Below are 25,643 nucleotides of genomic sequence, written 5' to 3'. Positions count from 1 at the left end.
TATGGCAAAAATAAAGTTATATACTAAAAGAAAATTAGTCTAACTTCAGATTTCTCCTTAGCAATTTTAAATGAAAGAAGAAACTGGAGCACTGTCTAATGAGTGTTTTGTTTGAGGGGTTGTGTATGACCCAATTTTCCATACCCAGTCAAGTTATCATTCCTATGACAAGGCAACAGAAATATGTTACCAAATGGTCAAGAATTCATGAACTGTATCATTCATATAGTCTTCTCTAAAATATACTTGACTGAAGCTAACATCATATCAAATGGTGAAAGACAGTTGATTTCTCTGAGATTGGGAATAAAGCAAGGATTCTCACTTTCAACAATTCTATTCAACATTGTTCTGGAGGTTACACACATTGCAATAAAGCAAGAAAAGGACATGAAGGCATAATGATAAGAAGTGACAAAGTATAATTATTCCTGTTTGTATTTTCATATAACATTGTATATGTATATGTATAACAATATACAATGTATATGTATACCATATAAAAATACATATACAGTGTATATGTATAACATACAACACTGTATAAGTTTAAGGTGTACATCATGTTGATTTGATACATTTATATATTGCAATATGATTACCACCATAGCTCTAGCTCATACCACATAATTATATTTTTTGTGTGTGTGGTGAGAACATTAAGATCTGTCTAGAGTTTTCTATAAAGGGAACCATATAGTAGTTATTTGGGGATGAGGGTGGAGAGAGGGATCGATTGCAAAGAGGCATGACTAAATTTTTTGAGATGTTTATTATCTTGATTGTTCAAAAATGATATTGGTGGAATTTCTCTTTCCTGTGTTCCTGAGCACTATTTGAACCTTCCCCTTAGCATTTATTTGGGAATGTGAGATGCTAATAATTTCTATTCTCTGTTTAGATCTTCAGCTGCTTGAGGATTTGGAAGGAGGACCAAGGTTATGTACAGCTGCATTCTGGAAACTCTGGCCCTGTGGTTTCTCTCTGAACTTGTTGACTCTATTGGAAACTGGGTTGATGTCTTATCTTGCTCTGTGCATGTGGGGTTACCCTTGGATTTCAGTTTGTTCCTCTGCATTGGTTTGAGAAGTTGAGTTGGAGTGATGCCTTGTAGGCTGGTTTGTAAGATTTTTCTTCTGTCTATTAGCACTTATTTTATCCAACAGTTGCCACTTGTCTGCAGCTTCCAGATCTTCCTAGTGAGGAAAGGAGGGCATCTTTGAGGAGTTGACATTTGAGTAGGAGCATGAATGAAGGAAAGGAATAAGCCATTTGAAGATTTAGGGAGAGAGCATTCCAGGTAGAAGAAACAGCAGATAAAGAAGTCCAGAGCTGTGAAAAAGCTTGGTGCTGCTTTAGTTGAGAGCCTTTTCTTTAAGCCTTGATGCTGATCTGCAATGGTAGAACATTCTAAGCAGTCACTCCCTGTTGTTCTCCCCCACAATCCCTGGGAACCTCCAATCTGAATGGGCTGGTCCAGCAGGGAACACACACAGCACATGTGGTCTATCTATACAATGGAATATTATTTGGCCATAAAAAGGAGTGAAGTTCTGATACATGCCCAATGTGGATGAATCTTGAAGACATCATGCAATTTCATATAAATGCAATCATACAATATGTGACCTTTTGTGTCTGGCTTCTTTCACTTAGCATGTTTTCTTTGAGGTTCAACCACATTGACGTGTGTATTCCTACCTTATTCCTTTTTGTGTCTGAGTAATACTCCACTGTACGAACATACCATATTTTGTTTATCTATTCATCTGTTAATGGACATTTGGATTGTTTCCACATTTTGGCCACTGTGAGCAATGCTGCTATGAACATTCATGTACAAAGATTTGTTTATCTGCTTTCTTTCTTTTTTTTTTTTTTGAGTATCTATTTTCAGTTATTTTGGGTATATACTTAGGAGTGAAATTGCTGGGTCATTATTACATTTTAATTAGAAGGATTCTCTTCTCTTCAAAATGTGTTGGTTACAATTTTCTGTGGCTTCCTGTAGGATTCCCATCCATCATTTCACACTTTCTCAATTCTCCAGTCTCACCTACTTGAAATGCTCTCATAGAACCCATGGACTCTAAGGTGTGTGCTGGTAGAGTTTCTTAATCCTATAAGACCTGAGCCCTCACACACTGCTTTGGCTTTGCAGTGTCGTATTTCAGGAGTGGAAAAAGTAGATGGCTGAAATGGAAAAAGCACATAAAAGAGGAGGATTGCCATGCCAATGTGGCCTGGCCAACATGGAAGGGCGGACAAGAGACTGAATTTAACTCAAGCTCCAAAGACAGCTTCTGGGCTGAGGCCTCTCCCAAGAATGTTCTTCAGTTGGGTAGGCTGCCAAGTGGTGTAGGACCCAAGTAACTCTTGGTGCCCTTTTCCCTCCACCCTCAGGTACTTGAAGTTGCTGAGGTAGCAGTCATTTACATGGTAGTATGAATCAATGCTGGTTTGCTGACTTTCCAGGGAGGGACTCATGCCTCCTGCCTTCCCTGCTCCCCTCCAGTTAAAACACAGACATATTTTCAGCCTAGGGCTGTGCCAGGTCTCACACACATGACAGTGAATAAGATGGGCAAAATCTCTGCCCCGAAGGACCTGGAATCTAACAGAGGAGTCAGGAAAAAATGCATGTGCAAATTAAGAAAAAAATCACACATTCTGAGGAGGCCTATGAGAGGAGTTCACAGTGTGCTGAGACAGAGACTAACAAGGATATAGGGCTGCTTTGGATGAGAAGGAGCCAGTTATTCTTTCTATATGATCTGGATTGTTTTTTCTCTCTGGGAGTTTTTTTTAAGGTCTTTGCTTCTTTTACTTTGATGTTCTGAAATTTCATGGGGATGTATCTCATTTAATAGTGTAAATTTTCGTTTATTCATTCCATGTGACACTTGTTAAGCCCTTTCAAATTTGGAAATTCATGTCTCCCTTCAGTTCCAGGAAATTTTTTTCATTTCTTCCCACTCATCCATTTTCTTTATTGCTTTCAGGAACTCCCATTTGTCAGATGTTTGACCTCCTACAATGATGTTTTGTGTCTTTCATATGTTTTATATGATGTTTTCTAGTTCATGGTGCCTTTTTATTTGTATTTTAATCTTTGCTACGCTCTGGAACATTTTCTCTACTATATGTTCCAATCCATCTACTTTCTAATGTAATATTAGAAAAATTTTAACTTGAGAGCCTTTTCCATTTTCTCATCTTTCCCATGGCATTCTGTTGTGATGGATGAAATAAGATCCTGAATTCTCTGAGAATAGAGAATACAGATTTTAAAACCTTTTCTTCTCTTCCCTGAACTATCAGTTTCCTCGGGTGTCAGTTTTTTCTCCTTGTTTATCTTTTCTCTCTCTTTCATGCTGCAGGCTTTCCTCAAATGTCTGATGCTTCTCTGAGGTTTAAGGCAATACAGAAACTGGCAGGGAGTGCTATTTACATAAGCCGGGCATCTCAAAAGGAAAGCTTCCCTTTACCCAGAGGGAGTAGGAAGCTGGTTTTATCCCAAGGACTTCTCAAATGCCTGAAGTAGAAGCTGACACCTACACTACCTGCCTCTTCCCAGGTAATCATTCTCTCCCCAGACAGTTTGTCCACTTGCTTTAGGAGAACCTTCTGTATGTGTGTGGTAGGGCTGGGGGGAGTCAATAAACAAGTAACCCCCTGCATTTTGCATTTTCACCTCCACTCTCCTCTGCCTCCTCTTCTGCTCTTTGTCAGCCTTCATGTTGAATATGCCTAGGGTCTGCCCTAGGTCAGGTCCATCTTTTTTTTTTTTTTTTTTTTGCCTATTTTTGTTTATTTCTTTTAAGACCACCTCCTTGCAATTTCCAGAGAGAAAATATAAAACAAGAAACAGACTTGGTTTCAAATACATAAACAGTGTGCTGGAGTTTAAAGCATTACTGATAACATTGTTACAAAAGAGTGTCAGCTTACTCCAGGGCACTTCAGTATTCCTGAGGAATAAACATGATTTCTCTTTCCCTCCCACTGGGATGTTCTCAGATGTTAAGTCACTGTTTCTGCTTTTTGACATATTTTCCATGTAGAAGATATGGAGCCTGCAGCGGCAGGTGGGGTGGTGGTGGGATGAATTGGGAGATTGGGATTGACATGTATACACTGATGTGTTTAAAATGGATGACTAATAAGAACCTGCTGTATAAAAAAATAAATTAAAAAAAGAGGTTAAAATGCCACTTAAACATATTAAAATGTGTTCAACTGAAAAAAAAAAAAAAAAAGAAGAAGAAGATATGGAGCCTGAAAATCATGCTGACAGTTGGAGTAGGCCATTCCCAATCCCATTCCAGAACCAAAGGCTAATGGCCACATTCTTCTTTTAAAGAAGGTAAGTGAGAAAACAAGTCCTAATCCAAAACCAGTACCTATCTTCCCGACGGCATCTGCCAAGTTCCGGTCCCACTTCCTGCTGAGCTCTGAATCCAACATGTTCCCCACCCTCAGTTCCAGCTTTCCGGACCGTGGGGCCCTGCGCTCAAACCCCTGGGGCCCTTCTTCTTAACTGTAGACTCTCCACCTGTATTCTCAGCTGTGTCCACCACCACCATCACACTTGATATCGACAATCCTTTACATTTTAGCTTTTCACAGGTAGTGGTATCTCATTGTGGTTTAAACAGAACCAGATTTGATTTTTTAAAAAAGCAAAGGCAGGTGTTATTCTTATGCTTGGGTGTTATGGAGCAATTCATAATGCCTACAAAGGTGAATGATGAATTTCATAGCAGAAATATCTATGGAGCTATGGATGGGAAAGAGACCATCCCTCCTGCTGAGAGGGTTGTCTGGGCAGAGGGCTGGGCTCAAGGACTCCCGAGTGCAGCACTGGCTCTCTCCCTCCCCACAACCTCTTCACTGTCCTGGGACCCCACTGCCCATGTTCAGCAAGGTCACGATGAGCTCTTCCCCAAGGCAGGCACCAGCTTCCCCAGACACCTGGTGGAGCCACTAGACCAAAACTCTCCAGTGACTTCCTGGCTGTTAAGTCCTGCCTTCTTGCTATTTATTATGCTGGATAGGAAACCTATGCAAATGCTTTATTTTGGAAAAATGCCTGGGATGACTAAAACAACCCCAGACCTCCCCCCCCTACCCCCCGCAAGCTGCAGGCAGCTGACGCTCCCTGCAGGAGCCCTGGTGGGATGGAAAGCTCGAGCCTGTCAATCATTTACTCAGCAGGGATGGGAGGGTGGCGAGCTTTTAAACAGAAAGTCCCTCAGGAGAAAAGAATTAAGGAGTATGTTGTGCAGAGCTTTCCTGGGGCACAGCTGGCAGAGCAAGAGGTGTGAGGAGGGTACAGGTGATCCGCCCCCAGGGGCTGGGCCCTCCCAGATTGATGGGGTGACCTCCACTGGCCTTTCTCAGGCAGGAAATGGGCTGTTTGCTAATGCCTTTCCCCTGCCACACACACCTGTGAAAGCCAGTTGGTGGTATTTTAAAATAATTTACTAGAATGAAATTTCTGTGTTTTCCTTTGGATATTTGCCCAGAAAATGGCTTTGTGCTTTTTGATTCAAGAAAAGGCTTCAGATATTACAGGACCTCAGATTTCAATCTCTCTCCCTCTCTCTCACAGACAAACACACACACACACACACACACACACACACACACACACACACACACACTCCTGTGTCTCTTGGGCGATAGTGAGGATACTACAGGAGAAGCGAGGTGGCTTGTTTTTTTAATCCTCGAAGGCTTAGTTAAGCCTGTTTCACTCACTTGTCCCCCCTGCTCCAAGCCCTGCCCCCGGGACCTCCGCAGCTTGCTCCTGCCTCTCCCCACGGTGACTGTTCGGCTTCAGAGCATGGCCAGTTCTAATTTCATTTGCCTGAAATGGACGTTTCCTGAATAAGAAATGTGTGATGGGTTTGCCTTTGCTGTTGGCCTACTTCGGTTTAGCAAGCTGCCTCTCCATCCCTCCTGTGAGAGGACCAAGCAAACCGCAGCCAGTGGTCCCTGGCCTGAAACCCACAACTTGGGTATCAGGTGCCTGGTGCTTCTCCGGCCACCGGGAGGAGCTCCCTGGCCGGTTTATCACCGATGGGAACAGTGCCTTTGGGGTGTTAAAAGGAAAGCCACAGGCCCCAGATAGCATTACTTGTGCTAAAAGCCCATGATACCAAACCTGGTCAGCACCATCACGTGGGCCCTCTTCATTCCCCTCCAACCCTCCCCAGAGGAAGAAGGGGCAATCTGTGTGATCAAACCCTTGTCATCCAATGCTCTGTGGTGACCTAAATGGGAAGGAAATCCAGAAAAGAGGGGATATATGTATATGTATAGCTGATGCACTTTGCTGTACAGTAGAAACTAACACAACATTGTAAAGCAACTATACTCCAATAAAAATTTTTTAAAAACCCCACAAACCCTTGTCATCGCCCCCCCCCACCAAAGATATACTGACTTAAAAAGAATCCTTTCTTTTCTCTTGCTAAGAGCTCCCTCACCCCATCCTTCTTCCTATAAAAACCTTCCATTACGTACAATCCCTGTGAGCGTGCTTCTAGCTGCTAGCTGGGATGATGCCTAACTCATGAATCGCCTAATAAAACCAATTAGATCTTTCAAATTCACTCGGCTGGATTTTGGTTTTTGACAGAAGTGGTACAATTCATCCCCTCAGGGCACTGAGATGGCGCTTCCTGCGCAAATGCCAGAAGTTCCAGGTTTATCACTGTGTTCATTGGACAAACAGAGGAAGGGGTGTTCTGAGAGTTAATGGAGGACCCAGGCTTCTGCTGTCTTCAGGAACGTGCTCAGTTTCACCCTGCTGTCCTGCAGTCCCCACCCCAGATGTACACACTTAACACCCTCTGGGTCCCCGGGGAGCAATTAGGGATTATTTTAATGAACTATCGCTTACATGCAGAAGGAAAATTGAACTTCCGGTTGCATGAATGTCTTCTCATGCTCAGGGGGCTTTAAGTGTCTTCAAGTCACCTGAGCAAGTTGCTTTACTTTTTTTTTTTTTTTGGTATTTCAACCCTTGTAACTTTGAAAATTACAGATATTTTCACATCAAATTACAATTGTTGCAAATTTCTTAAAATATCCTTTATGCTTATTATTGCTTTGAAATTGCAGTATTTATTAGACTTCCCCTGCTGGATAATGTCATTTTGTGCATTAGTAAAGGAGGACAAATATTACTATGCCATCGTTTTAAAATATTTCGATAACACATTTCAATATAATGGTTTCCTCTTGAAATCTTACATATTTACCTTTTTCCCTTTATATGAAAATAATTAATCTGAGCTGAGTCCATAATCACCACACCTTTCTAAGGGTGCGTAGTATAAACCTCGGCGAGAAGGCCCTGTTCTATTATCCAGGGAGAAATCTGTAACTAGGGATGTCTTAATGTTTATGCAGAAAGAGCAGGAACATGCATATTTTTCTGTAAGGGTTATTGCGACCTTACAGACTGGAAATGAGAATTTTCTAATCTGTGCCTAAGTTTCCCTACCCGGCAATTTACTCCTTCCATGCAGCAGTCCTCAGCAAGTGCCTGTTCGAAGCCCCATTTCCTCATCTGTTAAATGCAGCTGCTCATGGTGCCTAAGTTAGTGTGAAGATAGAAAGAGGTGACTGAACACCGCTCCCTTCTCCTCGGCTTCCAGAACCTCCCAGTTTGGTCCTCCTTGCTCACGGGGGGGTGTTCTTCTTCTGGTTGCCTTGCTGGACGCTCCCGTCCTCCCAGCCTCCGAATGTGAAACCCTCAGCAGCCCTTGGCTTCTTTGGTTGCTCATGTGTGTTCAGGTCCCATGAGACCCTTTCTAGCTGCGTGGCTTATTGTGTCCTGGGCTGAGGTTCCCACGTTGATCTGTCCCTCAACTCCAGCTTCACACATCTAAGGGCCCTGATCGCCAGCTCCACTTGAGGCGGCTCAGACCAAACACATGGAAAACAAACAAAATCTACCTTACCAGAACCTTTTCTTTCCAGAGTCTCCTTCTTTCAGAACATGGTGAAGCCATTCTTCCAGTTGATCCAGTCCCAAATCCTGGCATCCACATTTAAGCCCCTTTCTTTTTGCACCCCACAACCAAGCCATCGGTACGTTTTATCAGCTCTACCTTCAGGCACATCCCAACCTCCTCCCACCTCCACGGCTGCCCCCTCGTCCAGATCCCCATCTCATGCCCGACTGTCAACAGCCACGCTGTTCCCTCCACCTGGAAGCAAGAAAGCACAGAGGGTCCAAGGCAGGGGGAAGCAGGGAGGCATGTGGCCACGCTTTGGGGCTTTGGGGCCGGGCATTTAGGGTGCAGATCCTGGCCCCACCTTTGGTTTATAACTATCAAGTAATGGACTGTTATACAAATTGTGAATGTGCCGTAGTTTTCAAATTATTTCCACGTAGGGCAATAGTGGCTGCTACGAAAGTAGGATTCTCTGGGGGGATTTCAGAGCCTTTTGATTTCAAAAGACTTAACCCAGGAAAGCAATTAGGGTGTCTTATCCAAGAAGGGGGACGTTCTGGTGCTTGAGTATAGGAGAGGCGTGGATCCGTTTCAGGAAGTGGCTTCCCGGAGACTGAGCCTGGGACTAAGGGTTCCTCAGGGTAGAAGATTCCAGTGCCCATTCACACATATGGCCTGGGAGGGGCTGGGGCATGACATGGGTGACTGTGAGGATAGATGGGCTGTGGCCTGGGAGCAGCATCAGGAGGCCCCAGGCTGTGAAGGAACCAGCACCTGGCAGTCAGCAGGTAACCAGAGCGACCCCAAGGCCTAAAGGCTGGGCCTCACCCCTTCCCCAAGTCCAGGGCCTCCAGTAGTGCTGGGGCCCTGAGCCCTCCTAAATGCTGGGGAGGGAACAAGGAAACGTGGCTGGCTTTAGACCTCTGAATCAGAGCCAAATTTGATTTGATTTAGGGAAGCAAAGAAATATAGCATTCTTTATCCCATGAGGGTCATATTGTAATTTACATTCATAACAACAGTTTCCTGGAAAACATCAGAATCTGACTTATGTTTCCTTTTTATTTTGAAATTTGGGATTACATGTTGTACCTCGAAAGGAGACCATACTTTGTTCAAAACAACCTTGGTTATGACTGCCTAGTCCCAAAGAGATGGGCAGAGGCAGGCATCTACTTGATGGCCCTGGAGATTGTAATGTGATGAAAAAGGGGATCACAGGACCTGAGCTCTTGTCTTAGGAGTGAATGAGAACAAAAGAGCCAGAGGAAACTGGGAACAGCGTTCTTACACCCTGTATCTTGAAGGAGGGAATTAAGGTCTTATTTGGATCTATTTCCTACAGTTGGTGGGCCAGCTGTAGGTCAGAGCCACCCGTGTGTCACTTCCTGTGTGTCACTTCCTGCTTTCTATGGGGATTCAAACTTGGACCTATGGGTCTGATATCACATTTCCTGTAATCCAGCCAGAACCCAGTTAGCAGAAGCTTTGTGGAGTGATGGTTCTAGAAAGAACTAAATATGGTCATGAAAGAATTCACTTAATTATTTGGAAATAGTCTGGACATGAAATTAATTAGCTTACAGGTCATGCTTCTACTTGAGTGAATGTATTTTCTCCCTGCTTACCTGTCTGGGTTCAAATCCTGGGTCTTTTGCTCACTAGCTCTGTGACCCTGGGCAAAAAATTTAATCTCTATGCACTTTGATTTCCTCCTTTGTAAAATGGGGTTAAAATGAGTATTTATCTCATTGGGTTCTCATGTATCTCTTTGGTAAGAGATAAATTGGTAAATTAGTAAGTAAAAGGTATTCCTGGAACATGGTAAGTGCTTAATAAATTGTAATCACTATTATTATTAGTCTTTCACCTGAGTAGGAGAGAGGAACATATTTTACTTTAGTAGTGACAGAATTTAGAGAAAGAGTTTGATAAGAGCTATTTTAGAAAGAAATATTGCCATTCGCAGCAACACGGATGGGCCTAGAGATTATCATACTAAGTGAAGTAAGTCAGACAGAGAAAGACAAATATTATACAATGTCACTTATATGTGGAATCTAAAAAAATAATACAAACAAATCTATATACAAAACAGACTCACAGACATAGAAAACAAACTTATGGTTATCAAAGGGAAGGGGGGAGACAAATTAGGAGTTTGGGGTTAACAGATACAAACTACGATACATAAAATAGATCAGCAACAAGGATTTACTGTATAGCACAGGGAACTATGTTCAATATCTTGTAATAACCTATAATGGAAAATAATCTGAAAAAAATATAACTGAATCACTTTGCTAGACACCTGAAACTAATAAAATATTGTAAATCAACTATACTTCGAATTTTAAAAAGCTATTTTACCTTTAAATTTGTAATCGGTCTATTAACTAGAATAACTTCACTAAACACATTCTAGATTGTGACCATCAAGTAAGGACTGACAGAATATCATTTCGTTTTAAGAAGATTTTGTTTCTCTTCTTTATAGATTCAGATTTGTTTTTATAATTTAAAGAGTAGGTTAAAATTGCTTGTTTCATCATAAATAAATGATGACCTTTCTGATCTAAATCCCTGACCTAAATAGGATGGCACATCCCAGCCCTCTTAGCTTCTGCGGGGCTAGATAGAGGCTAAAATGTGTGGTACCCCCTCCTTCCAAACAGAAGCGGCCCCTGTTGCTTGGGGTCTAGAGGTCAGCACAAAATAGAAAAGAAATATGTATGTGTAGGATTGTTCCTTAAACCCTAACTTTTCAATGTTGCTAGAAGATTCTCCTGTTGCTAGATCTCATCAATGGTGCAGTTTATTAGGTGTAACTGGTGAGGCTTAAAGGAATCAGAAGAGGATCGCGGGGTGTACGGACATTACTGGTGAGAGCCTCTGCCTACATGGGAAGCACGTGGCAGCTGGGCTTCTTGTCACCATCTCGGTGGCCCGGAGGACCCGGTCAGGAGGAGGCATGAAGTCAAGGGAGCATCGAGCAACTTCCAGCCTTGCTGGATCCAGGGTTGCAGGGCTGAGGTCCGTCTGGCCTCCTAATCCTTGCCCGGGAGCCTCCCCTTCTACCTCCCCGATCCTGGGGCCAGAGTCTCACCAGGCCACGCCACGCCACGCCAGTAAGCCCAGCCACGTGTGGCTGACCCTCTGTGGCTCGCTTCCCTGCGGACAGTGACGGATGGAGCCCTGGTGGCCCTATTCTAAGACCCCTTGAGAATGGTGGGGCTTCACGTAACAGACCTCAGACTCAGCCCTTCCACACGGCAGGCTATTTCCTTCCGTGTTCACAGCTTGAGGCTGGGGCAGAGGCATGAGCAGTCTCCCTGGGCTAACGGGGGAGCAGCGTGTGTGTGTGTGTGTGTGTGTGTGATTTAGATCACAGCCCCGAAAGCAAATTCAGTGTCCTTAAAGAGGTCAGGCCTCACCTGGCCCTCGCAGCAGTTCTTTCCAGCTAAAAGAGCAGTCAGCAGCCCTTGTACCTGCTCTGATGTCAGCTGCCATCATACTTCTGTTCCCAGGAAAGACGCCAGTGACATTCTGTGCTTGGGGTGAGCAGCCTTCCTAACTGGGCCTCTTGCCAATGCCTGGAAAGCCAAGTGAACAGGCGTGTTTCACTTTGCCTTTTTTTTCCTTCTGACTTTTGCTGCCTTACTAGTGCGGGCCGACTGCTTCCCGGTAGAAAATGACATTGTCCTTCTTTTGTGGTTTATGGCAATTATCTTTTTTTCAAGGAAGCCCCGCACCTCCTGCCTTGCCTCTGAGATCGAGCCAGGGCAGGGCGACCGTTTTTGGTGATGCCGCTCAGGGGCCTTTTGGATGAACATCAGCCCAGCCCTCCTGTGATTCTCCTGTCCCGTGTGGGCAGAGCCCGGAGGCCTGCCGACTATGGCTACCAGCATCTTCGCAGACAGACAGAATCAGGGTCTGCAAACAGACACGGGTATTGTCAGTTTCAGAGACAACCGCATCCAAAAGGTTTATTCCTGGCTTGCAAACAAACCCCACTGACCAAACTCCCAAGTCGCTTTTTATTCAGCTGTCGTTAAATCACCCACATAAATACATATAATAAATACAAAAACAGGATTTTTTTTTTAGTCTTTGGTATGTAGAGCTTTTCTCCTCATCTTATTTCCCCGCCTTCCCTGCATCCTAAGCCCATTTTCCTCAGGTTCACATTATTCCTTTGGACACCAAAGCAGCCCAGAAGTAAACTTGGTGCCCGGACCTTGAAGCGGTCGGCAGCCTGGGTCCCGGGCGCCTCTCGGGGGCCTGGGGAGGGCCAGGCCGTGGGGACTCACACATAGTCGTTCAGCCTGTACCCGCTGTGCGAGGCCGAGGTGGCCGAGGGGGCCCGATTGTCCTTGTAGGCGTCGGGTGGCCGGTAGGCGGGCGCGGTGGCCGTGCCGGCCCGGGGCTGAGCCTGGTAGGGCCTGGAGGGCGCCTCGTCCTGGCAGGACAGGCAGAGCAGCGTGCCGCCGATGAGCGACAGGGACGAGGAGATGAAGCCGAGGTACAGGGCCTGCCCGATCTCGAACTTCATGCCGCTGGGCAGCAGCGGGTTGTAGAAGTTCTGCACCACGTCGTGGGTGGCCCAGGACACGGCCACCATGCAGAGCAGGCCGGCCAGGAGGAAGAGCACGCCGCCCAGCACGGCGAACGCGGGCTTGGCAGGCGTGCCCTTGGCGCAGCGCGTGCACTTCATGCCGACCACGGCGCAGGCGCAGGCCACGCCCGACAGCAGGCAGGAGATGACCATGAGCGCGCGGGCCGCCTGCAGGTCGCGGGGCAGCGCCAGCAGCGAGCGGTAGATCTGGCACTGGTAGATGCCCGTGCTGTGCCACACGCACTCCATCCACAGCCCCTTCAGGTAGGACACGGCCGTCAGGATGTTGGTGCCCACGTGCGCCGTCCGGCGCCAGTGCGGCAGGATGGTGGTGATGAGCGTGCCGACCAGGCCCAGGAAGCTGAGCAGGAAGCCCAGCAGCTGCACGGCCGCGCTGCCCATGACCTTGCTGGCGGTTGCCGCTCGCTCAGGCGCCCGCACGAGTCCTAATGAAGCCGGGAGGCGGGGCGGGGGGAGAGGAAACGGGTTAAAGATTATCTCGATGCATCTATTTCTGCCACCGAAACGGCCATTTCCATAGGCGGTTGGTGCCACGATTAACATGTTTTTAAAAATAGTTTCTGAGCCTTGATTGGGTGAACGAATAAGCGGCTCGCCTAAGACACTTTCCCTGGAAGGCCAGAGCTAGAAGGGGTGACAGCCGACATCTGGCTGGGCTGTGCTTTCCCGGGACCCCAGGGAAGGACCCTCCAGAGACCCCACTTCTCTCAGTACTTAGCAACCCCACGTGGGAAGTTTTGTCTTGTGTCTGCCCTCAAACTCTGCTGCATTTGAATCTCACTTCATTCTGTTGATCAGTGATCACTAAGGTTGTTAAATCAACAAATGGACTGGTAAGTCTTAAGGCGTGTGCCGCTTATGACTTAGAAACTAGCTCAGACTGCCTGTCAGGAGGAAACATTTTCTGAAAGTGGGAGACTTCCCTATGTGCTCATAGGAGGGGGTTTGGCACCATAGGCGGGTCAGACGCCGCCTCCCAGAATCCCAGATGTGACCTTAGAGATTATCCACTGACGCCAGGGGAGAGGAATGGCCAAGGTCATCAGCTTCTTAGGCGCTGCAGCCAGGACCACAAACCAGTGACCCTCCTGTGCGGGCAGGGTGCCTCCTCTCACACCGCTCTGAAGAGGGGTGGGCTTATTACAAGACAGGCTGCTACTGAACACTGTAACCGTGGCAAAACCTCACACACTTCTTGGGGAAAAGGACCCAGCACGTATGTGGTATGTAGTGCCAGGCGTATCGGGGATACTTGGGAAATACTGGGAGGGAGGGAGGAGAGAGGCAGGGAGTGGGGGAGGGAGGAAAGGAGGATGGAAGGGGGAGAGGAAGGAAGGGAAAAAGGGAGGGAGACCAGAACTGCCCGAGTGGAAACCACTAGCTCCTCTCTCCTGCCAGGAGCAGAGTAAGGGGCAAAAGAAGAGAATCCCACCCTCTGCCTGACTCGGGGCATCTCTGTCTTTAAAACAAGGGAGCTGGACTTCATGGCCACAGAGTGTCTTCTGATTCTGAAGGGAGGAAAAGGGAAGCTTCTCTGCTGGTGCCAAATCACTTCAGCGACCCAAACTGCTGAGAGTTCGGAAGGCAAAACCCGCTTCTTCCTTCTTTCTCAGAGCAGTGTTCTGCAGTTAAGCGCAGGAAGGCTGCGGGGAGCCAAAGTGGGCCAGGAGGGCGTCGCCCAATGCAGATTCTCTTGCGAGCTGTTTTTGGGGTGCCCCAGGCCCTCTTGGCTTTAATCCTGGGTCCGCTGTAAAGAAATCTCTCACTAAATCACGATGAAGGATTTGGTTAGTAACAGGTGATGCTCCCATTGGAGGCCTCTACGATCATCTTGCTGGATTTAAAAATCTACACCTGCAGGGCTTCCCTGGTGGCGCAGTGGTTGAGAATCTGCCTGCCAGTGCACAGGACACGGGTTCGAGCCCTGGTCTGGGAGGATCCCACATGCCGCGGAGCGACTGGGCCCGTGAGCCACAATTGCTGAGCCTGCACGTCTGGAGCCTGTGCTCCGCAACAAGAGAGGCCACGATAGTGAGAGGCCCGTGCACCGCGATGAAGAGTGGCCCCCGCTTGCCGCAACTGGAGAAAGCCCTCGCACAGAAACGAAGACCCAACACAGCCATAAATAAATAAATAAATAAATTAAAAAAAAAAAAAAAATCTACACCTGCATGTCTTAGCATTGTTGGAGATGATCTTTAGATCTGTCCTGCTTAACAGACAAACGAGATAACGGTGAGACAGCGTGGTGCTGGACAGGACATCAGTGGTCTGGGGGGGGACGAGGTCGGGGGTTTTGCTGATGTTAAAAATGACTGTTTGCTCAGGACCCTGTGTTCTTCACTCACACCTCGAGCTGATCGGCCACATGCGTCTTGCGAAGCTGGCTTTCCTTAGGAAGCCTTCTTCCCTCCATTCAGCAAGCACTCAGTGCAGGTGCTGGGCTTGTGGGGCGGGGCAGCGGGGGGAGACCCCACAGTCCCTGCTGCCCAGGGAGGGGCAACTGTCCTGTGGTCACCGCCGGGCAGGCGGCGGGGCCCACAGAGGGTGCCGCTCTGATGTGCGGCGCCAGAGCTACCGCCACCCACCTCCTGGATGCACTGGGCACCCGAGCAGAGCTGACACCAAAAGCGCCGATTTACTGGGCCTGAATGGTGCTCGGCCCTGGGCTGAGCGCTCACACACGCCTCCCAGTTTATTCCCCACAGTTACCCAGTGAAGCAGCAGCTGTTACCTCCTCTGCTTTCCACGTGGGGAAACTGGGTGCAGGGGTGAAAGTTCTTTTTCTGGCCTGGCTAGTATTTTCCCCGGTTTAAGTCTTCCTTTCTGAACGCAGTAGGACTGAAGTTAGCGTGAGGGCCTAGGGGTGGTGTCCTTGGTGTATCCTGGGGGAGTTGACTCTCCCCCCCCGAAGATGTCCTTTTACAGTGGTTCAGGTGGCCAGGGTGACGGACTTTCAGTGCTGAAATTGGGACAGTCCCAGGCAAACCGGGACGGTCGGTTCCTCCAGGGAGCCTGGAGCTGTGGATTTCTCCAGGTGGCCTCTGAGATCCTTTCAGTAACGCCTGAAGGCCACCTCCAGCCTGGTGGCCCCGCTGTCTGTCCCTGGCCAGGGCCTTCTGAGGCTCCTCACAGCTCTTGCTTGTCAAGGTCAATCATTAAGCCCACTGAGCCTAAAGAATGCGGCATAAAAGCTAAGCCTGCTGACCCCATTAGTCTAGGGAAGTGGACCAGAAGTTTATTGGATGTCTAAATATTTATGGAGAGCAACGACTGCTAATTTTAGAAACCATTAGGTTGCTATATTTAAACTTGTGCTTGAAGGATTTGCTAATTTAAGAAGTGAGTGTTAATGAGCCCCCAACTCCCAGACCCCAGCCCCCCACCCCTTTCCCCCTAGTTACCAGCAGCTGCTACTGGTGTTAGGTCATAATTCAACTTCCCAGCAACCACTTTTCACTTTGGGGCCATTCGATGGAAAAACAACCTCAAGCCAGCGAATCTCCTTGGAAACCACATAAAACTCATCGCTGATGCTTCGGAAGGAACTTGCCCAAGCATGGCCTCCAGGAGGGGCAGCGTGTGGAGGGTCCAGCTGGCCTGCAGTTGGCTTCGTCCACGGGTTGCCCTTTTCCTGCAGACGTGCGTGTGCTCGTGGAAACATTTGCTAGAGAGATGTGCGTCCAAGACAAATATGGTTCTAAGAATCAGGTTCCAAAAAGACCTCGACAGGCGGGGTGGGTGGGGCTGTGTGTAACAAGACGACGCATTGCAGGAACAGACATCGGGCCTAGCGTTTGGGTTCACAGAGCCCCCAAAGCACGCTCCTGGGTGGGCAGTATGTGGCTGTCACACCTGTGAGCAGGATTTAGGGCAGTCCTTCCCAGTGGCTGCTTCTCAGGATGCCGTGCTGGCAGGAAGTCTCGTGGAAGACAGAAATGCCAGCTAGGTTGGAGAAGATCTGGTAACTAACTGTAGGACTTCTCATCGCTGGTAATATGCAAACATAACTGGGAGTCTCCCAGAAAAGTCTCGCGTGTGGCATCTCCTAAGCTTATTTGACTGGAGACATCCTCCCCTGACTCTGCCAAAGGACAGCTTAAAGTCAAATCACTTAGGCAAGTGGACTTAGAGGATGGAAGTCTGTTGCAAGTTTAATGGAGCAGTGATGAGATAGGATTGATTAAAAAAAAAAAAAAAAGATAATTTTGATTTTGGGGAGGGTTGAATGAGCACAAATAGGACGGCCAGCAAGATGCTCTGATGTGCCCCCAGTAGAGTCTCAGCAAACCCCAGGGCTGTAAACTAATGTGAAAATCTGTGAAGGGCAGCTGTGAAAAGCACCAGGGCTGCTGTCGCCCCTTACACTGGATCTGGTTTTATGAGCACCAGATCTGAAAGGCGAGGGTTTTTTTTTTCCATATAAACTTTTATGTTGTCTCCTTCCTCTGTTGTCCATGAGCTACATTTTTTTAAAGGAAGGAATTCAAAACAAACAAAACAAAACAAAGAACACGAGGCAGGAACCCAGAGCACATGGTGGATTTTCTCCCAGCCTGCCTGGACCCCAGCTGTGTCAACTTTGGAGTTTTGCCTCTGAATTAGGCATCATTTCAACAGCAGTGACCGGTGGGGAGTGCCTCACCGGGATGAGGGACAGATGGGCTGTTTGCCCGGCCCCTACTCCTATTTCTCTACTGCCCCGTGTCCCTCGGCCCCTACTATGAAGAGCTCTGCTATGGACACGTGTGTCCTTTGTCTTTTCCACACGCACTGCTGAAGGGAATGTCAGCCCCGGGGCAGGAGCAGGTTGTACCCTGAGAGACAGGGCCCCAGCCCTGTGTGGAAGGTTCTATACCCACAACCACCTGGGCAGAAGAGTTGGATGATTTGGCCTCCCGAACCTCATTTCAGCTTCTGACCAGCCTGCAGTCGGAGTGGATTTAGAGCCGGTTGGGAATGGGCCATCCCATGTATGGCTGCCCCACGGCCTCCTGACACATGTTGGATCAACTGTGGAGACAGCTTGGACTTTGTTTCCTAGAGCTTTATCGGAAAAATGAAGAGCTGCCTTTTAAGGAAGGTGGTCATTGGACTTTGAAAGAATGCAGAGTTGCCTCAACTTTGATGTTCAGCAATTGAAGAAAATGTCTGGTTCAAAAAATTGTAATGCTGAGAGGGATAGATTGGGAGTTTGGGATTGACATGTATACACTGCTATATTTTAAAAAGATGACCAACAAGGGTCTACTGTATAGCACTGGGAACTCTGCTCAATACTCTGTAATAATCTAAATGGGAAAAGAATTTGAAAAAGAATAGATACATGTATATGTATAACTGAATCACTTTGCTGTACACCTGAAACTAACACAATATTATTAATCAACTATACTCCAATATAAAATAAAAAATTTAACCAAAACCTGTAATGTCCTCCTTGTCACCTCATTATATCAGTAGTTCAGATATTTCATAAATGCTAGACCTTGGGAACTAGGGATAAACTCAAGGGAGATTTGGATTCATCTAAATGAGCTACATTAGCAACACTACCCAACAGGAGAAAAGAAAAAAGGACTTTTATGGTCTATCAGTATAAAATAACTCCAACCAGTAATTCCTAAATGACATGTTGGATGCTTGTTTTCTTCATAGTGTACAAAGCGAGTGGATCTCTTTCCTAGAAGCTTAGGTATACTCCAGAGGTGCTATTTTAGTACATCTTTTTATACAAATATATAAGAATTATGACAAAGTGATCAAGTAATACCTTGGAAAAACCATTTCATATTCATTTAGGATGGGCTGGACTGTGGGTTTTTTGGCTCTAAAAATGAAGTTTCCTTCATTATTACTCCAAGCTTTCTGTAACTTTCCTTGGGTTATTTTTCAGACTGGCAGGCATCTGTATTTTAAATTTATGAGGACCTCTATGCCATCTACACATGGTTTGGAAGAACCGCAGTCTTTCCATAAGAGGCAGAGACAGAATAACTATATAATTAACTTATTACTGCCATGATAGTTGGGGCTTGCTAATATTATTCAGGAAAACCAATGTGAGATATCTTGTACAAATCATATAGAAATGACAATTTATAGGTTAAAACTTCCCCTCTATTTTGGATGAGTAAAGAAAAATCTACTTTTCATAACAAGAGCTGGTTTGGGGAAAAAGCCTGTGTTAATACTGTATGAAAATCATGGTATGTGGTTAAGTGCTTGCAGAGGCCATTTTCAACTCAACGAGATTGAACAAACTATTGATTTAGTGAAAACTACAAGCTTAAGTTACCACGACCATAAAAATTCTAAACCATTTCCCAGGAGGCATTATCTCTCTAATTTCAACTTACCAGAATTTCATTAGAATCCATTAAAAATGCAGTAGATCAACATGTTAAAATGAAATGATTGAATTTCATTGAATAAAAAGCCCTGGTGCCTTTGCATACGTGTTTTTTCTGACAAGATAGTTGTGTAGATTTGCTATGTTGTTTTCATTTTTCAGGGGACAGGTGACTAAAAATCTGCTGTGCAAGAAAAATATTAGAAAAGCAAAAAACACCCCATAGGTTGTAAGGTTTTTTTCAAAAGTGTTAAATGATGATTAGATGACGAATAGTTAAAGTGTTCTCTAGGAAGGCTTTATATAAGAGATGCAATGGGTTGAATTGTGTCTCTCCAAAAATGTGTGTTGAGATCCTAACCCCTAATGCCTCAGAAAGTGACCTTATTATTTGGAAATAGGGTCACTGCAGAGGTAATTTTTAGTTAAGATGAGGGCATACTGGAGTAGGGTATATCGCTAAACCGATAAGACTGGTGTGTTTATGAGAAGATGGTTATGTGAAGACAAAGACATAGGGAAGACACCATATGAAGATGGAGGCAGAGATTGGAGTGATGCTGCTACAGGCCAAGGAGTGCCAAGGAGGACCAGCAGCCACCAGAAGCTAGGAGAGGAGCCTGGAACAGATCCTTCCTCACGCCCCTCAGAAGGAACCAACCCTGCTGACCCCTTGACTTTGGACTTCTGGCCCCTAGAACTGTGAGAGAATACATTTCTACTGTTTTAAGCCACCTAGTTTGTGGTGCTTTGCTATGGCAGCCCTAGTAAACCAATGCAGGGGATCACTGAATGGTGGCCTAGGGGAGTACAGAAAAAAAAACACTCATGTCTGAACATGAGAAGTGGGTTCGCTTCCAGAGCAGGCACTGAGCATGGTCTGATGACTTCACGTCTGCCACAGAAAACAGCAAGGCATTGGTCAGCTTCATGTCTGAAAGTGTGGAGGATAGAATCCAGGGAGAGGGAGAGAACACAGGGAAAGAGGAATTTGGAAGGCCTTCTGTAGCTGTAAAAACTCAAGAGCGAGTGCCAACTACAGTAAGTAACCCATACGGTGGTCAGATGACTCAGCTTCTCCAGATTGGAAAAGTGTATGAATCCACTGATCCCCCACAGAGTTTGAGGGGCTCAGTTCTCCACTTTGTATGTAATTCGCTGGGCTGCATCCAGAGACATGGCAGACCTTTTCAGCCTGGATGTCTGGTTTTCTTAAATCAACATGTTTTGGTTTCACAGACCATAAAAACCCAAATTTGGGGTGCCAGCAGGTTTGGATAAGGCAGCTCAGATGGTTGCCCAGGCTTTCCCTTGGAAATCCAGTAGAGCTCAGTGGGACCTCCCTTTAGGACTTACATCAAAACAGAAATGAAGTAAGTAACAGGACATTGTCTCAGCTGGGCTGGAAACCTCCATGAATAAGATAACTATTGGATGGATTTTGTAAGCCTGTGAAAATGATTTATTTGAGCACTGAACTGGGATTATATAGCAGTGACTAAAAATGTGTCAAATGAAAACATAAGACTGAGATTTACAAATGCTAAATAAAATACAGCTATAAAATGATGTTTAATGCTCATTCTCTGTAAATTTAGCCTTTCAAGCCCAGGTGCATAGAAGCTGTGAGTTATTAATGATAAGAATAAAAACAATCACAGCTAAATGTCCTGAGTGTTTGTGATATGCCAGACCTGTGCTAAGTGTTTCCACTGGCGCTAACTTATTTAATCCTTCAACAAATCTGTGATGTGCATGTCATTGTCCCTGTTTACAGACGGAGAAACTGAGGCTTAGAGAGGTTAAGTAACTTGTCCAAGGTCACACCTGGGCTGAATCAGGGATCCTAATAGGAGAGTCCTGTGATCACCCAGGTAAGAGATGTTGGCAGTGACAAAGGTAGATGCTGAGAAGAGGTTGGTTTCTAGATACATTTGGAGGTGAGACAGGTAGGGTTTGCTGATGGCTTAGCTATGGGGTGTGAGAGACAGGGGTCAATCATGGCTCCAAGGTCTTGGGCAACTGGAAGAATGGAGTTGCCATTTATCGAGGGTGAAGACAGTGGGAAGTGGGAGGATCTGGGTTTGGAGGGTGAGGGCAGACAAGAGGAGTCTTGTTTTAGACATGCTGGGTTGAGATGGCTGTCCCCACCCAGTAGGGTAGGGGGATACTGTGGTTGGATGTATAAGTGCAGAGTTTGGGGAGGGCACAGAAGTGGAGAAGTCCACTTGGGACTCAACAACATAGAGACAGGATCGAGGGAATTCCCTGGCAGTCCAGTGGTTAGGACTTGGTGTTTTCACTGCCGTGGCCCAGGTTCAATCCCTGGTTGGGGAACTAAGATCCCACAAAACAAAACAAAAAAAAGAGAAAGAGACAGGATTGAAAGCTGTGAGACTGGGCAAGAGCCCCTAGGGAGTGAGTGTAGACTCCTCTGTAGAGGAACAGGTGCCTGACGACTGATCCAGGAACCCTCCAACATCAGAGATGGGGGTGATGAGGAGGAACCAGCCATGGGCCACAGGGAGTGGCTGGGAGGGAGGAGACAACCCAGAGGGAGAGCGGTGAGCGAGGACAGAGATCCAAGTTGGAGGGAGTGTCAAATCATCAGATAAATCACGTCATCTGAGCATGGAAATGATGGTTAGCAACATGAAGGACATCGGAGACCTTGACCAGCTCAGTTTCAGCAGAATGATGGGAGTGGCTTCAACAGAGAGTCGGGATAGGGACACAGGACATAATGAGCCCAGAGAATTCCTTCAAAGACTTGGACCATCAAGGGGAACCAGGAGATGAGGCAGCAGTTTGTAGGGTGGGGGCTCTTAATCTGGGGTCCAGGGCCCATAGAATTCAGGGTACCTGTCAACTTGGATAGAAAAAAAAGGTTGCATGATTTATTTCATCAGCTTCTCCCTGAAAAGCCTGTCCTTGTGTTATGAATAAAGGCAGCCACCTACAGCGATCTTAACGGTGCCTGTGAGTTGATCACCGATAGGAATCACTCATAATTTGCATTGCTTTACAGGTGTTGCAGATACCTGGAAAAATCATTTACCATCGTTGCTATTTCAAAACTATGGTAGTTATAAGACCCCTGCTAGGTCTGGTAATGTAATGCATTGATAGAGAAGCACATAAGTTACTATGAACAAAATGATTTAAAAATATTTCGATAACTGTATTTCAATATAATTGGCTTCCTTTATAACCCTGCATATTATTTTATACATTTAAAAGTATTGTTCAGGGACTTGCCTGGTGGTCCAGTGGTAAAGAATCCACCTTCCAATGCAGGGGACGCGGGTTCGATCCCTGGTCAGGGAACTAAGGTCCCACATGTCGCAGGGCAACTAAGCCCGTGCGCCACAACTACTGAGCCCGGGCGCTCTAGAGCCCGCGAGCCACAACTAGAGAGAAGCCCGCACTCCACAACAAAGATCCCGCGTGCTGCAACTAAGACCCGATGCAGCCAAATAAATAAATAAATACTAAAATAAATAAATAAAAGCATTGTTTGGAGAAGAGATACATAGGCTTCACTAGATTGCCAAAGGGATCCAAGGCAAAACAAACAACAGCCCAGTAAACAACAGCAACCTCAACAACAAAAGAACAAAAACAAAATAGTTAAGCACCTCTGCCAATGGGATGTGTGGTCAAGAGAGGATCTTTGTTTTGTTCTGTTGCTGATTTGAAGATGAGAGAACCCGAAGCACGTTTGCCTGCCTTTGGAAATGATCTGGTAGGAAGGGAAACATTGACGATGTTGAGGAGATGTCCTTGAGCAGAGCACAGGAGGGACCCGTGCACACACCTGGAGAGGCCAGTTCAGACCGGAGCAGGAAGGAGGCCAACGCGGGGAGCCTGGGGGACGTGGCAGGGAGCACTCGGCGATGTTCTCGGATTGTCCCAATTTTCTCAGGGAAAGAGGAAGCAGTCTGATGTGTTGAGAAGGAAGATGGGGGAGAAGGTGTTGAAGGTTTGAGTGGAGAGAGAAAGGATGCTGTGGTCGCCTCGGAGAACGGGAGCTCAGTGGACTAAGACAAGGTCAGCAGGAGATGCCCGTGTGAGGCCAGTGGTCATGAGGCTTCAGTGACCACAAGCCGCTGGACAGCCTTCTCCAGCACAGTCAGCGGGACCACATGGCCCCGGAGTGGGCAAAGGGCTGGACTCAACTCAGTGGGGATTTTTCTAGGAGAAATGGTGAAGGGGGGCGGAAGGGAGATTGGGGTGTACACAGAGGAGTGAGTGTAATGGTGGCTGACGCTGGGGAGGAGGGCAGGGAGGACAGGAAGGAATGAGCTGTAAGGACAGCAGATGGTGGCCGGAGACTGGGACACGTGTCACTGTGACCATGGTGGGCAATGGTGAGCAGTAGAGTAAGACAGTGGGAAAGGATGGGACCACCGGGGAGGGTGGAAGAAAAGGACCACCGTGGATATGGAACCACCATGAATTACTTAGAACAGTCCGTAATCTGATTGTTTCACTATTGTTTGAGAGGTTACATCTCCCTGATTACTGCCCTGATTACTGACTTATTTTCCGCCCGTGAAGGTGAGAAGAGGAACGGCACACAAGTTGAATGTCTGCTAAGTACCCTCTCAGTCACGGTCAAGTCAATCTTGGCCTAGCTCTCAATTCTGCCCTTTATGTCTTTCACCCACAGGACTGCCGTGTGATACACATATTGTTCCCGGAATTCAGTCTTCAACATCGTTTTTTTCATAAAGCCACCCTCTTTCCTTGTCCCCCGACACCCTGTTCTTCTCTGTCGAGCAGGAGAGAAATGCAAGATGGTAGCTTTGCACTTTTGAGGATAGACTCTGAGACACAGGGGAGAGGAATCATACCAGAACCTAGCCGGGAAATGCACACACTGCATGCTGGTATGCGGGACCCCAGATAACTGGACAAATAAATTGTGGGGCAGGTCTCTGCAGGAGGGGAGCTTCCTGGTGGTGTGAGAGGTGGCTGGACCTCAGCCAGGTGGGAGGCAGCTCTGCTCTGATTTCGCCCTCCTGGTGCCCCAGCTCTGCGTATTCCAGCCAAGGAACCCGAATTCAGCAGCTGTCCACTCCCCTAATGCGTCAGCATCCCTTGGAGAGCTTTAAAAAGACCCCGATGGGCTTCCCTGTGGCGCAGTGGTTGAGAATCTGCCTGCCAGTGCAGGGGACACGGGTTCGAGCCCTGGTCTGGGAAGATCCCACATGCCATGGAGCAGCTGGGCCCGTGAGCCACAACTACTGAGCCTGCGCGTCTGGAGCCTGTGCTCCGCAACAAGAGAGGCCGTGATAATGAGAGGCCCGCGCACCGCGATGAAGAGTGGCCCCCACTTGCTGCAACTAGAGAAAGCCCTCGCACGAACCGAAGACCCAACACAGCCAAAAATAAATAAATAAATAAATAAAGTAGATATAAAATTAAAAAAAAAAAAAAAAGTTGTTGACCTCCTACAGTATGGAAAACCCTGAGTAGAAAGTAGAATAAGATACCATTTAAAAAAAAAAAAAAAAGACCCCAATGCCCCAGCCACCACAGAGAGCACGATTCGCTGATTGGGGTGGGGTCCGCATATGGGGACTCTGGAGCCCCGCCCACACCCCCGGGTGACTTGGATGTACAGCCAGGTCTGAGAACCGCTGTCTTAATTGACGTGACTTGTAAAGGTCCTATCAGGAGCTTTAAGAGAGTTTCTGCTATATTTAAAATAGATAACTAACAAGGACCTACTGTCTAGCACAGGGAACTCTGCTCAACACTCTGTAATAATCTAAATAGGAAAAGAATTTGAAAAAGAATAGATACATGTATATGCATAACTGAATCACTTTGCTGTACGCCTAAAACTAACACAACATTGTTAATGGACAAAAAAAAAAAAAAAAAAAGAAATACAGGGACTTCCCTGGTGGCGCAGTGGTTAAGAATCCGCCTGCCAATGCAGGGGACACGGGTTTGAGCCCTGGTCCGGGAAGATCCCACATGCCGCGGAACAACTAAGCCCATGCGCCACAACTACTGAGCCCATGTGCCACAACTACTGAAGCCCACACGCTCTATGGCCCGTGTGCCGCAACAAAGAGAAGCCACTGCAATGAGAAGCCCGCACACTGCAACAAAGCATAGCCCCCGCTCGCCAAAACTAGAGAAAGCCCGCATGCAGCAGCGAAGACCCAACACAGCCAAAAATAAGTAAGTAAATAAATAAATAAATGTATAAGGAAAAAAAAAAAAGAAATACAAAGTTAAATTTATCAAAATCCCCCCCCCCCAAAAAAAGGTTTGAAACTGTTTAGCCAAGAGTCACAGTACCAACGTCTGCTCTGCTGGCTGGCTCTGCTGGTTGACTATGGGCCTTCTCCGGGGTCTCCCAAGATGGGGACAGTTGGGCTCATCTGCTCACAAGCCTTTGCCCTCACACTGCCTCTGTGTCAGAACCTCGTCTCCATCCACCCGTCGTACCTGTGCTCGAGTCCCACACCCATCCTTGACCCTGCACCTCCATCTACCCCCATACTTCTTCCTCGACAGCCAAGCATCTAGAAAGAGGCAGTTCCCCTGTTCACCCCTCTGCCATCTGGCTCCTGCCCTCCCAGCGCTTCACAATCCACCCGAACCTGTTCTTACCAGCTGGGTCCTCTTTCAGTCCCTCTCGGGCACTCGGCCCACCTCATGT

At 46.8% G+C, this 25,643-nt stretch overlaps 1 protein-coding gene across 6 annotated transcripts in view; it reads right to left on the bottom strand.

The window, feature by feature from the left end:
- Window positions 1–9,015: 9,015 nt before the first annotated feature.
- Window positions 9,016–25,643, bottom strand: part of CLDN14 (claudin 14) — a 103,635-nt gene continuing 87,007 nt past the window's right edge. For all 6 annotated transcript variants that reach the window (XM_082393576.1, XM_082393578.1, XM_082393575.1 and 3 more), the window contains one exon: window positions 9,016–13,034. In XM_082393576.1, the coding sequence (XP_082249702.1) occupies window positions 12,280–12,990 (711 nt within the window). In that variant the 5' untranslated portion in view covers window positions 12,991–13,034 and the 3' untranslated portion in view covers window positions 9,016–12,279. The remainder of the gene's footprint in view (window positions 13,035–25,643) is intronic.

This window comes from Balaenoptera borealis, assembly GCF_965194805.1.
Source record: "Balaenoptera borealis genome assembly, chromosome: 5".
Lineage (NCBI taxonomy): Eukaryota > Metazoa > Chordata > Mammalia > Artiodactyla > Balaenopteridae > Balaenoptera > Balaenoptera borealis.
This window is presented reverse-complemented; position numbering and strand designations above follow the sequence as displayed.